Source organism: Herpailurus yagouaroundi, unplaced genomic scaffold, assembly GCF_014898765.1.
Source record: "Herpailurus yagouaroundi ecotype Mexico unplaced genomic scaffold, PumYag 213, whole genome shotgun sequence".
Lineage (NCBI taxonomy): Eukaryota > Metazoa > Chordata > Mammalia > Carnivora > Felidae > Herpailurus > Herpailurus yagouaroundi.
In genome coordinates, this window is record NW_024412444.1 from 6,399,100 (window position 1) to 6,412,001 (window position 12,902).

A 12,902-nucleotide genomic window follows, 5' to 3' on the forward strand; every position below is an offset into this window, starting at 1 on the left:
TCTTTCCACCGGTATGGTTCTTACCGGTGTGAAAATTTTCTATGACCTACATCATCTTATCTGGGCCTCATACAACAGCCACAGACGGATACAGGATATACGTTATTGTCCACACGTTACAGATGAAGACCCTGGGCCTCAGGAGATTTGACAGAAAAGTGGAGGGACTTCACGGTCAAGTCATTTGCCCAGTAGCACATGAGTAATCCAGTGGTTCTCAAAGGATGGCTCCCAGATCATCAATACCAGCATCAGCATCACCAGGGAAATGAGTAGAAATAAAAAGTCTTGGGCTTCACCCAGACCTGCTTATTAGAAGCTGTGGGGATGGGGGCGCCTGGGTAGCTCAGTCCGGTGAGTGTCGGACTCTTGATTTGGGCTCAGATCATGATCTCAGGGTTTGTGGGATCCAGCCCCACGTTGGGATCCATGCTAACAGCACGGAGCCTGCTTGGGATTCTCTCTCTCTCCCTCTGCCACCACTCGTGCTGTCTTTGTCTCTCTCTAAATAAATAAACTTAAAAAAAAAAAGAAAAGAAAAGAAAATCTGGGGGTGGAGCCCGGCAGTGTCTGGGTTTAATAAGCCTTCCAGATATTTCCGATTTACACTAAGTTTGAGAACCACAGGACTATTAATCAGCAAAACTGACTTGTACATCCTGGTTCAAAGCCAACTCTAGTAATCAAGCCCGTTAAAGAAGCGTACATGTTTTGCACAAACATACTCTTTTCCTTGTGTGATGCCATTTCCTCTTTTGGAGTATGATTGGGTGATATTTTTGTATACCTGGCTTACAATAGATCCCTGATGCAGGGCATTTGTTTCAGATTTCTAAATCAGTGCATCTGCCCTATCCTCCCCTCTTATATAAGACAAGGCGCCCCCACTGAATCAGAGAATAGCAGGTGATCGAATGGAGTGTAAGGGTCGTGGTGGGCAGTGCCAGGGATTGTAAATGATACATTTTGGTCCAGCAAAATGCCAGCTTTTCTCCTCAGTGTAGAACAGAGAGTACGCAGCTGCAGACATGTTTTTGTTTTGATTCCACAGTGCTGACCTGAACAGTTTGTGTATTTTATTCCTCCCTTTGGGGATTATTGTCAAAATTTCAAAATCAGATTTCTGACTTTGGTTCTGATTCAGGTTTCCATTTTCTGGGAGGAAAAATCGCCGTATCTGGCAGCCGTGGACTAAGGACTGACAAGGCAACAGTGGGGTGCGCCTGGGTCCTGACTGCTCTGTGTATGTGGAGCACGTGCCCTCCGTTTTGCCACGGGCCCCACTGCTCCCTCTTGTGTCCCGGACTCTAATGCTGAATGGCCTTTGCTCTTAGCACTTGTGTTAGCACTTACCTCACTGCAAAGAGAAAAGTGAATTTCTGGGCCTTTGTCTCTGCTGAGTGCTGAATTAAAAGCTAGACTATTTTGAAAGAAGATAAGAGAGACCCTGTTTCTTTGTGGAAAGGAAAAAATAATCATGCATTGAACCCAGGAAAAAAGCAGCCGTTTCCCCTTACCTGTCTGGCCCCTGTGAGCATCTGAGGTAGTGAAGGTTGTCTTTCCATCTGGGAGGCAGTAAGTTACACTATGAAGAATTTGCATCTTCACGCAAGACTGGTACCAGGCTGGCTGCTAGAAAACTGATGGAAGCTACCAGATACCCGTCGGGTATTTTGGTGGCTTCTTCCCATCTGTGTATTTTCTTCTGGGTGATGCTTCCCATGGCTTTGGGTACAAGCTTGGGATAACCTCTGCCATGTGTGGTTCTCCTTCCAGGTGGTGATCATGGAAGTCCAAGGCCTCAAATCCTTGGCTCCCAATCGCATTGTGTATTGCACCATGGAGGTGGAAGGAGGAGAGAAACTACAGACCGACCAGGCCGAGGCTTCTAAACCAACGTAAGTTCTGTTTCTCCACAGCTCATCTTCCAGAAGAAGGTTGCTCGCATTGCCACCATTTTGTCCAAGTTACAGGTCTGGTTTCCCCAGAAGGTTCTAGAAGGCATATACCTTGATTATTTTCCATACAGGATGACTCAATTACATTCCTATTCAGCAGCCGTAATAAGGATTCCAATTCCTGGGGCTCCTGGGTGGCTCAGTCAGTTAAACGCCCGACTCTCGATCTTGGCTCAGGTCATGATCCCAGGGTTTGGGGATGGAACCCCACACTCGCTCACTTGCTTGCTCTTTTAAAAAAAAAATGTCTGTAAGAATTCCATTTCCTTCAGAGCTGAAAACAGAGGAAACTTAAAGAAATAATCTCCATTCTGGAGGCTTTATGTATTAATTTTAGAGAATTCAGTCACATCTGCAATCCTTTGATACGATGTACCGGAGAGTTTCATACAAAATTTCTTTTATTAGATTTACTAAATAATATTTGGTTAATGGTATAAGCAATTTGTTCAAAAGTTTCTTTATGTGCCACAGTTATGACTATTTCAGTAAAGCAGTGTATTCTATTAGATACATTAATTCATTCAGTCAGTACATATTTGCCAAATGTTCACTCTGTGGGTACAAGGTAGAGGTGCCCAGGGGAGAGGAAGGTAGTCACTGCTATAGTTCTACAGATCTTATACTTAACATTGAGTGGGAGGATCAGAAATATAATCACATTAATGTATAATTACAAATAGTTATAAATGTTGAAAAAGAAAGAGTGCTTTGACAAGTGACAGCAGAGGACTCAAATCACTTTGTGGGGAAAGAGTCAGAGTTGGGCTTCTTTAGGAGTTACAAGACATTTGGGCTAGTATTACAAAAGTTGAGTGAAGCAGGTGGGAGTGGAAAGAACATTCCAGGCAGCGTCAGCTTGTGCAAAGGCCCTGTGGCCAGCAAAGGCCTTGTAGGAAAGCAGAACTGAAAGAAGGCCAGTGGAGATGGAGTTCAGAGAATACGTATGCCATAAGCTGCCAGTGAGGCAGAAGGGACCACACAATGAAGGGCTTTGCTAGACTATGGAGAGGAAAGCATGGAGACAGGTGATTAGAAATGTGTTTTAAAAAGATCACGATGGCTGCAATGGAGGGATGCAGGAGACCAGCTAGGATTCCATGGCAATCGTTCACAAGAGTGATGATGATCAATTCATTTGGGTCAGAAGACTGTCAGGCCTCAAAGATTCTTGACAGGTCACTACTATTTCCCCCCCACCCCACTGCCTCTTTCCCTTCCTTTTCTATCTCAATTATGCCAACCAGACTAATGACCTTTGTTTTGTTATTGTTGTTAATTCAAAGAAGTCATAAAAAGGATGACCCCTGATAGCAATGCCCTGCTTCTCCTCCTGCAAAGCATTATGAACTGTTCAGCAGAACGTGAATAGTTTACCAGGATGTGGAAACAAAATAGTTCAAAGAAAGCACTGCATGTTTCCCAGACTAGAGAAAATCTAGGGCATTGTATGCCTTCAAGTTTTTCTTTGCATAAATAAGCTCGGAAGCTGGGCGAAATTAATGAACGTAAGCAAGAGGAAATGGAAACCAATACAACTTGTCACACACGATCCTTCCTCCCTTTTTTTAAACTTAGTTTTCAACTGAAGATGAACGCAGTTTCCTTTTTACTGCCTGCCTTTGATACAAATCCCAATTTTCCCTACACCTGTCACCATGGCCTGATCATTATCAATGTTACTATGTTATGCTGCATTATTTATGCATGCTTTTAAAAATGTGTCGTATGTGGGGGATGAAAAACCTATTCGGTGTTTCTGCCAACTTTTTAGGTGTTGGGCTCAATATGGTGTCATAAGATAGAGGAGGAAGGAGAAAGCTCTGATTATTCCGACAGGCTGTTGTTTCATATGAGCTATGGTAGCTTAAAACATAATTCATATCATTTTATTGGGTTTAAAGGTTTTAGCTGCCAGGGTAAATGATGAGCTGATCTTCATGTGTTTATGAATGCTCAAAACAGAGTTTCAGATTACAACTAAATATGGAATACTTCAGTCTTTCTACTTGACATACTCGTATTTCACATACATATTTACTCCTATCCACACATGTGCATTATTATGTCCATATTAATAAACATCTCACACTGAACCACTTTGCTTTTCTAACCAAAAGTATGATAGTTTCATTTCCATCAGTGAGTGGGTACTACTAAAACCTCACAGAGGATTTTCTTGTTTGCCTGTTTGTTTTTAAATACAGTAAGAGTGCAGATTTCAGGTCTAGGGTCAAGTCAAATCAGTCAGCAGTGGCTAACTGCAGCACTGTATTAAGAAGGGTTCTGAGGCCAAATCTGTACTCAGAGGAAAATAGCGCATGACGAACTTGGAATTGGAATGTCTGCCATAGGAGAGGAAGAGGTCTAAGAACCTCATGTTTGCCATTTCTATAGCACCCCAAAGAGATAAACCCAGAGTTTGAAATATAGCGATACTTGTGTTTCTTGCTGTCTCTTCTTTAATCCTTTTTTTAAAATGGATATTTTTTTTTAATTTTTTTTTCAACGTTTATTTATTTTTGGGACAGAGAGAGACAGAGCATGAACGGGAGAGGGGCAGAGAGGGAGGGAGACACAGAATCGGAAACAGGCTCCAGGCTCTGAGCCATCAGCCCAGAGCCCGACGCGGGGCTCGAACCCACGGACCGCGAGATCGTGACCTGGCTGAGGTCGGACGCTTAACCGACTGCGCCACCCAGGCGCCCCAATGGATATTTATTTTTAAGAGAGAAAGAGAGAGAGTGTGAGAAAGAATGAGAGCACATGCGAGCAGGGGAGGGGCAGAGAGAAAGAAGGAGACAGAGGATCCGAAGCAGGCTCTGTGCTAACAGCAGAGAGCCCAACAACACCGGGCTCGAACCCACGAACTGTGAGATGGTGACCTGAGCTGAAGTCGGATGCTTAACCGACTGAGCCACCCAAGCGCCCCTCTTTTTTTTTTTTTTTTTATCATTCCTGCATCAGTTCTGTTTACAACCTCTATCATCTTCCTTGTAAATCAATAATTCTTTTCCCAACTCTCTTCTTTGCCAGTTTCTTTGTCCTAGTTCAGTTCTGGAAGGTTTTTTTCTGCCTCTGGTGGTACCTGGTACTAGGAGCAAGCCCATTGGTACAGGGGCCTTTTCTTCCTCCCTCCCTGGTGTGGATTTATTCAGAATCCTCTCTACCATTTTTTTTTTCCTTTGAAGCTTATATTTCTTCTCCTTTTTTTTTTCTACTTCTAATTTTTCCCATTGCCAATCTCCAGTTATCATGTCTGCTCCTTGATTTTGATTACCCCAAAAAGTATCCTTTGGAGGGTTATCTTCTATGTGTCCTAATAACTCCACTTCATTATCTGACAAGCGTAGCCCTTTTCCTGCCCTATTCATCCTCTGAATCTTGTCTTTGACTATTCTTGCCACCAGCATATCCCCATACTTTATTTACACATTCTAAAATCAAAATTAAATCCAAGCCTGTTTTATTACTCTTGAATTCTATTGTTGCTGCTAATAAGTATTTTCACTCAGCAACTGGAAACCCACATCTTATCCTTCATGTGTCTACAAGGAATTTGACTTTTGTCTTTTTTTGTTTTGTTTTGTTACCAAGTACAGTCATGAGTCGAGGAGTACGTCGCATAACCCACTTTGTCCAAGGGAGTAGGTTTTTGGAACTCCAGTGTATAGATAATTCCAATAAAAGCAAGGGCAGAATGGTACCTGCAGGGAGAACGATTAAGTTTGGAAAATGCAAGACATTAAATCTAAGTTATTCAATCTTCGTGGGCATTTAAAAAACTTGGAAGATTTCCAACCATATAAATGAACCTACTTAGCTTTGTTTGTTCATGAGTTTCCCAAACTTATTTCACCTAATACCTATTAGCATCCTTTGGAAATGCTGGTCTATATTGTCCAAATCTAGTCACGGGGTTTCCAAACGCTCCCTCACCTCCTCAGCCAGTGCTGTCTCTTTACGTACAACCAGGGCCCTGCCCCGCATGATCATTTTGGATCCGGTGTGTGTAATGTAAGACTGCTGTGTTCATGACTTAAAGAATTTTTTTGATTGGAAAAAATGTCCTCTGTTCATCCTTCATTTTAGTGTGCTATCTGTGGGATTATTTTCAAGCAGACTATATGCCCTCGCAATTCACTTGTCCTCCTGTCCTGGGTTTTTAATGTGGAAAGCCAGCAAAATATGTTATCACAATTTTCAAGCAATGTGTTTATTTCAAAGACTTTTGCCTCCATTTGTAATACGTTGTTTCTGCTTCTGTGAGAAACCAATGGAGGTGCTGAGGCAGAAGTAATTGAAATGGTGTTTTTTTAGGCAGGCAATCTCAGGAAAGCATGGGAGTGGAGGAGAGAAATACTTTGTGGATGCAAGAACTCAGATACATTTGTCTACCTCCCATGGAACAGAGCGGAAGACTTTTCTTGTCAGCCGGAGGTGTTTTTCAAAAAGCCCGGCACACTCAGCTCTACTGATAACAGAGATTATGTATGTTTTTATCAAGACAGGACATGGAGTAAAATCAAATCATGGGACAAGGAAGTAGCTGCTTTTCCATTTGTTTGTCAGTTCTTCTGATCAGGTCAAGAACGATTTTATTTGGGTCTGGTAGATATTTAACACCACCAGAGGCCTCAGGCTCTGAGTCATCTGCAAACAGGAGCCTCCAGTTAGAATTTCACAGCATTGTTTAGATCTCATTTACCCAAAAATGTTTTTTTGTATACTGGGCCTTGAAGTGGTTTAAATTGAAAGAGAATATCTTTTCTGAATGTCTCCTTTGAAATGTAGATGTCAGGGGCTGATAGGAGGGGTGGGGACTGGTATTCCCTCAACAAGGGACAGGGGATGCTTTCTTTGTGTCCTCCTGGTGCTGGAGCTACAGCCTTGAATGACACACGTCAAGCTCTGGCCCCATAAAGTGTGCATTCTCATAAAGGGCACAGGCAGGAAACACATGAACAAGGAAACACGTAAGATAACAATCATTTCTAATTTGCATCACCTTCCATTCACGGCCGGTGGTGCTGCTTTGTCTTTTGCATCAGGGATGTAAGTTTTCTCTTTTAAAGAACTATATTAACATTTAAACGTGAAACAATTTAAATAAAATATATTAAGTAAATAATTGTTATGCCCAGAATTCGTGATCCCCAAAGACCACTAGGGAGCCGAGTCCGATGCAAAAGCAAAGAGCCTTTATTCGAGCTAGCTCGAGCTCAATCCCCTACCTGCACCGACGCAGCAGTGAGATACCAGGGAAAGAGAGCGAGTTTCAAAAGGACAAAGGTTTTATTGGGGCCTGGGGGCAGTTGGTGAGGTAATGGCTATGGCCTCAGCCGATTGGCTGGGGAAGGGTCCTGGGGAAGGGTCCGAGTCCTGTTAGGCAGGTGAGGGGGGGGTTACTCAAGGGGAGGAGGTGTGGTCAAGGTGAAGGACACAGAACAAGATGGAGTCGGCTGGCGTAGGCCCGCCCTTTCATTCCCCCCTTGCCATGTAGCTTAGGGACCCAATCATGGGACCGGCTGCATTTATGGTGACAAGGGGAACAGAGTTTGGAGGTTTACGCAAAGTTCTGGGAACCAAGTGTCCCTGGGGTGGCTCTGGGACGTTTGATTAAGTATTGTCCCCGAGCTGGTGTCTATGATCTGCCAGGTGATGTTTTGGGGGGCGTGGGGACTCCCGGCAGCATGAGCAATGACAAGCAGAGTTAACAGAGTTACCAATATTAGGTAGGTCGAATGCACTGTAGCTTGAGCTTGAGCGGGTTGTGTTGGTCCCGACTGATGGCCCATCGTGTGACAACGTCCTTCCGGATAGAGGAGGGGTCCGCTGGCTGAGCGTGGGTGTGATGGACCCAGGTCGCGATGCCATCTACCTTGAGAGCGGTGGGGGTTGTCAATACCACGATGTAGGGTCCCTTCCAGCGCGGCTTGAGAGTCTCTCGGTGGTGCCTCTTGACGTAGACCCAGTCTCCCAGCCTGTACTGATGAGGTGTCGGGATCGGGCCAGCCTCGTAGATGGCACGGAGGCGCGGCCAGATGTCCTCGTGCGCCCTCTGGAGCCCGCTCAAGGAAAGAAAAAGTTCTTGATCTTTAAACTCAGCAATAAGTTCAGCTCGAAGGCTGGGAATAACAGGGGGTGACCTGCCAAACATGATCTCGTAGGGAGTAAAACCCAGAGTGTAAGGAGTGTTTCTAACCCGGTAAAGGGCATACGGTAGGAGAGTCACCCAGTCCCCACCAGTCTCCATGGTTAATTTGGTAAGGGTCTCTTTTACGGTTTTATTCATTCTTTCTACCTGTCCTGAGCTCTGGGGCCTATAAGCACAATGTAATTTCCAGTTTGCCCCCACCGCCTTGGCTACTGCCTGTGTTACCTGCGAGATAAAAGCTGGTCCATTGTCTGATCCTACCATGGCAGGAAAACCATACCTGGGTAAGATGTCTTCTAGTAGCTTCTTAGCCACCGTCTGAGCCGTTTCATGCTTGGTTGGGTATGCCTCCACCCAGCCAGAGAAGGTGTCTGTAAATACCAGGTCCTCGTGTAGTGCCTCGTCGAAGATGGTGGGTGAATTTTTGAATCCCTGAGGTAGCCGTGTCCAGGTGAGTTCCCCACTGTAGCCCTCCTCCGGATCATGCCACTCAAAGGCGAACAAGGGTTGGCTCTGGGGTGCCAACGGCAGACTGAAGAAGGCGTCCTTTAAATCTAGTACAGTATACCAGACCCTGGAGGGCGCCAAGGAGCTCAAGAGAGTATATGGGTTGGGAACAGTTGGGTGTATGTCTGCGACCCTCTTATTTACTTCCCGGAGGTCTTGTACCGGTCGGTAGTCATTTGTGTGAGGCTTTTTGACCGGCAGTAGGGGGTGTTCCAGGCAGACTGGCAAGGAACTAGTACCCCTAGGCTTCATAGTCTCCGGATGTGTGGCTGGATCCCCTTCCGGGCCTCCTGGGACATGGGGTATTGTTTGATCCTTACCGGACTCTATCCTGGCTTGAGCTCTACCAGGACTGGGGTCCTATGAGCGGCTAGTCCCGTCCCCCCTGTCTCTGCCCAAACCAAGGGGAATTCTTGTAGCCATCTGTCTATATTATCCTCTCTCGGGAGCGCCTCCTGGTGGAGGAGGTACTCATCCTCCAGTTTCATGGTCAGGACCTGGATGGGGTGGCCCTTGCCACTGGTGACCTGAGGCCCCCCTTGTCTGAAAGTTATCTGAGCTCCAATCTTGGTCAGTAAGTCCCGTCCTAACAGCGGGTAGGGGCATTCTGGTATTACCATAAAGGAGTGGGATACCCGGCCCGTTCCCAAATCTACTGTTCTTTGGGTAGTCCATGAATACTGGCTCATACCAGTTGCCCCTTGTACCCAGGACTTCTTGTTGGCTAGTTTTCCTTGTGGGGTGCGGAGGACCGAATGTTGTACTCCGGTGTCGACAAGGAAGTCAGTAGGGGTTCCCTCCACTTTAAGAGTTACCCTGGGTTCGGGGAGAGGGTCCGAACCCCGACTCCCCTAATCACTTAGTTCATCCAGCTCTAGGACTTTTACTCGATCAGTCTTGCTTCCCTTCTACCAGCTCTTTTTGGACAATCTCGGGCCCAATGCCCTATCTCCTTGCAGTATGCACACTGATCCTTCTGCAGCCTCTGCTTCCCCCCTTGGTGGTTCCTTTACCTTTTCTTGCGTCGTCTGCCAGCTGCCGGAGACAGCGGTCTCGTTCCTCGGGGAAGTCAGCAGTGGTAGCTAGTAGTATTCTGGCCAGGTCTCGAGTCTGCTTACTGCTGGCAGCCGCCATGGCGCGAGCCTGCTTGTCGTCAGGAGGCTCCCGGTTATTATATACCTTTTCGGCTACCACCAGTAAGTCCTGCAGACTTTTTTCTCCTAGTCTATCTATTTTCTGTAATTTTCTCCTAACGTCTTTGGCCGATTGGTTTACAAAGGCCATGATAACAGCTGCCTTGCTTTCCGGAGCCTCTGGATCCATGGGGGTATAGGTACGGAATGCCTCCATGATCCGTTCTAAAAAGGCAGCCGGAGATTCATCTTTTCCCTGTTGTACATTTCCTACCTTGGCCAAATTGGTTGGCTTTCTAGCAGCCATTCGGAGACCCCCCCATTAGAGTCTGGCGGTAGACCCGGAGCCTCTCCTTACCTTCTGCCGTGTTGAAATCCCACTGGGGCCGAGTTAAGGGGAAGGAGGCATCTATCTGAGCCTGGTTGGTGGTGGGATTCCCGTCTGCGCCCGGAACTAGTTTTGGGGCCCCACTGAGGATTCTTTCTCTTTCTTCAGTTGTGAACAGGACCTGCAAAAGCTGCTGGCAATCATCCCACATGGGCTGATGGGTAAAAAGAACAGAGTCTAATAAATCAATAAGCCCTGCCGGTTTCTCAGAAAACTTAGGATTCTGAGCTTTCCAATTGTAGAGGTCACTAGTGGCGAAAGGCCAATAGTGATGGGGCTGATTCCCCTCCGCATCTGGGGGTCCGGTGGCTCGCAGGGGCAGAATAGTGGAGTTGGCAGCGGAGGCAGATTGCTCCCTCTGAGCCCTTTGTCTGGTAAAGGGCGGGCTTCCTCCTGGAGCGTTTCCACCTCCCACTCTCGGAACAGCGTCTGCCTTCCCCGGAGGGGGAGGATGGTGTTCTTCCGGCATCCTAGAGGGGTTATACGGGGGAGGAAAAATTAATTCTTCTTCAGTACCCCCTGTACGACAGGGTAGAGGGGTGCTGAAGGCTGGGTAAGACTTTTCCTCTTCTCTGTCTCCTGCAAAGCAAGAATGGGTTTTGGCTCCGGAGGGAGCAGGGTTAGGAAGGGCTTAAGCCAAGAGGGTGGGTCTTCTACAAGGTCCTGCCAAGTGATAATGTAAGGGAGCTGATCAAGATGGCCCGTCTTAGGCTGAGAGATGATACTCCTGACTCGGTGGATGGTAGGGAGGTCGAAGGTCCCCTCTGGTGGCCATCCGACATTGAAAGTTGGCTACTCGCTAGAACAAAAAAACTGCAACCGACCCTTTCGGACTTCCACACTGAGGTTGTTAGCTCTTCCCCTCACATCCTTAAAGTGATCAATCATAATACTTAGAGGAGTAGTCTGAGTCTGTCCCATAACGTCCATCAAGTAAGTCCACAGAACAAAACAGAGAAACACAAAAACAGACAAACAGAGGGCCCCTAGAAAGTCTTCCAACTCCATGGAAGCAAAACTGCAAGCTAGCTTAGACCTTTGAGGGGATTCCATGTCCTTCCAAAACCGATGAGGGGATTCCACGTCCCTCCAAAGACGACGGCCTCACGCCGACCAGTGGGAGCGACCCGCCTCGTCTCAGACCTTTGAGGGGATTCCACGTCCCTCCAGAAGGGAGAATCGGAACGTCTTCCGAAACTCCCGGCCCGTGGTCCTCCAGTGCGTCCACTTAGACCGCGTCGGGCACTACCAGAATTCCAGAAATGAGCTCACACAGAAAAGACAGAACAAACAGACACTAACCGTGGCCAGTCAGGCTCTCTGGGTCGGGGGTCCCTCGGGGGTCTTGGGGATCCCGGGCCGAGCCCCCAAATGTTATGCCCAGAATTCGTGATCCCCAAAGACCACTAGGGAGCTGAGTCCGATGCAAAAGCAAAGAGCCTTTATTCGAGCTAGCTCGAGCTCAATCCCCTACCTGCACCGACGCAGCGGTGAGATACCAGGGAAAGAGAGCTAGTTGCAAAAGGACAAAGGTTTTATTGGGGTCTGGGGGCAGTTGGTGAGGTAATGGCTATGGCCTCAGCCGATTGGCTGGGGAAGGGTCCTGGGGAAGGGTCCGAGTCCTGTTAGGCAGGTGAGGGGGGGGGTTACTCAAGGGGAGGAGGTGCGGTCAAGGTGAAGGACACAGAACAATATGGAGTTGGCCGGCGTAGGCCTGCCCTTTCAATAATAGCACAGGTGGTGCCTAGATAATGGTAAAAAATAATCACGGAAGTATCCTGTGTTGGTACGTGGGAACAGCAAAGATTGGGGAGATGGGATGCAAATTAATTTAGAAAAATTGATGTAAGGAATTCTAAGATCTTCCCTGAGTAGAAGATACGCTCCAAAGTGACTTTCTTCATGGATTTGTATGGTGCAAATTACTCTCTAAAGGAAAGCAAGCCCTGTGGATTAAATATCACAGAAATTTAAGTAATTGGGCTAAAAAGAAAGGCAGTTTTAGTTAGCCGTCTAATGTTGTGTTCAATTATCCAAAATTATATTCTTCTGAATGGAAACCAAGGATGCCACTTGACCTTTGATCCTTTAACAAGTTTATTATTCCCTGACAAGCCATGGGCTTCGTGACATATGGCTTTCATTATTGTCACGGATTAGAAAACACAACCATATTGTTTCCTTCCACTTTCCAGGGGAAGAAGAAAATAAGATGCCCTCATTGGTAGGTCCTGCTACAGCCCTGGCATTTTTCAGTGGCACCTTCTCTAATGAGACCACATTAAAGCAAAACACGAACACAAAATGCAATGACTTTCTGTAACACTTCTCTTCTGTGAAATATATTGTTTGTCCTAATGGCAACTCCGAGTGGGCCAGGCTTATTATGTCCAAATTACTCATACAAATGGAGTTGCATTAAATCGCCCCCACGGTAAGTCAGTTCCAAAGTCAGGAAAGGAAGTTGTGCCACCAATTCCTTGACTCATATTATCATCTTAATGGTACTTCCTTTCTCGGTATAACGAAAAATGTTTTCAGTATACTGGACGTTGGAATGATTTAAATGGAAGCAGGATGTATTTTTTGAATAGCTTCTTTGAAATTTAGATGCAAGAGAAGGATATAAAGGGTGGGCACTGGTATTCCCTCAACAAGGGTACATGGGATGCTCTCCTTGTGTCCAGCTTGTGCTGGGGCTGCAGCCATGAATGACATAGATCACTCTTTGGCCTCATAGAGTGTACATACTAGTAAAA

At 46.4% G+C, this 12,902-nt stretch overlaps 1 protein-coding gene across 12 annotated transcripts in view; it reads left to right on the plus strand.

The window, feature by feature from the left end:
- CADPS (calcium dependent secretion activator) overlaps positions 1 to 12,902 on the plus strand; it is a 374,844-nt gene that overhangs the window by 125,134 nt on the left and 236,808 nt on the right. For all 12 annotated transcript variants that reach the window (XM_040454550.1, XM_040454556.1, XM_040454553.1 and 9 more), the window contains exon 5: positions 1,777 to 1,898. In XM_040454550.1, coding sequence (XP_040310484.1) covers positions 1,777 to 1,898 — 122 coding nt within the window. The remainder of the gene's footprint in view (positions 1 to 1,776; positions 1,899 to 12,902) is intronic.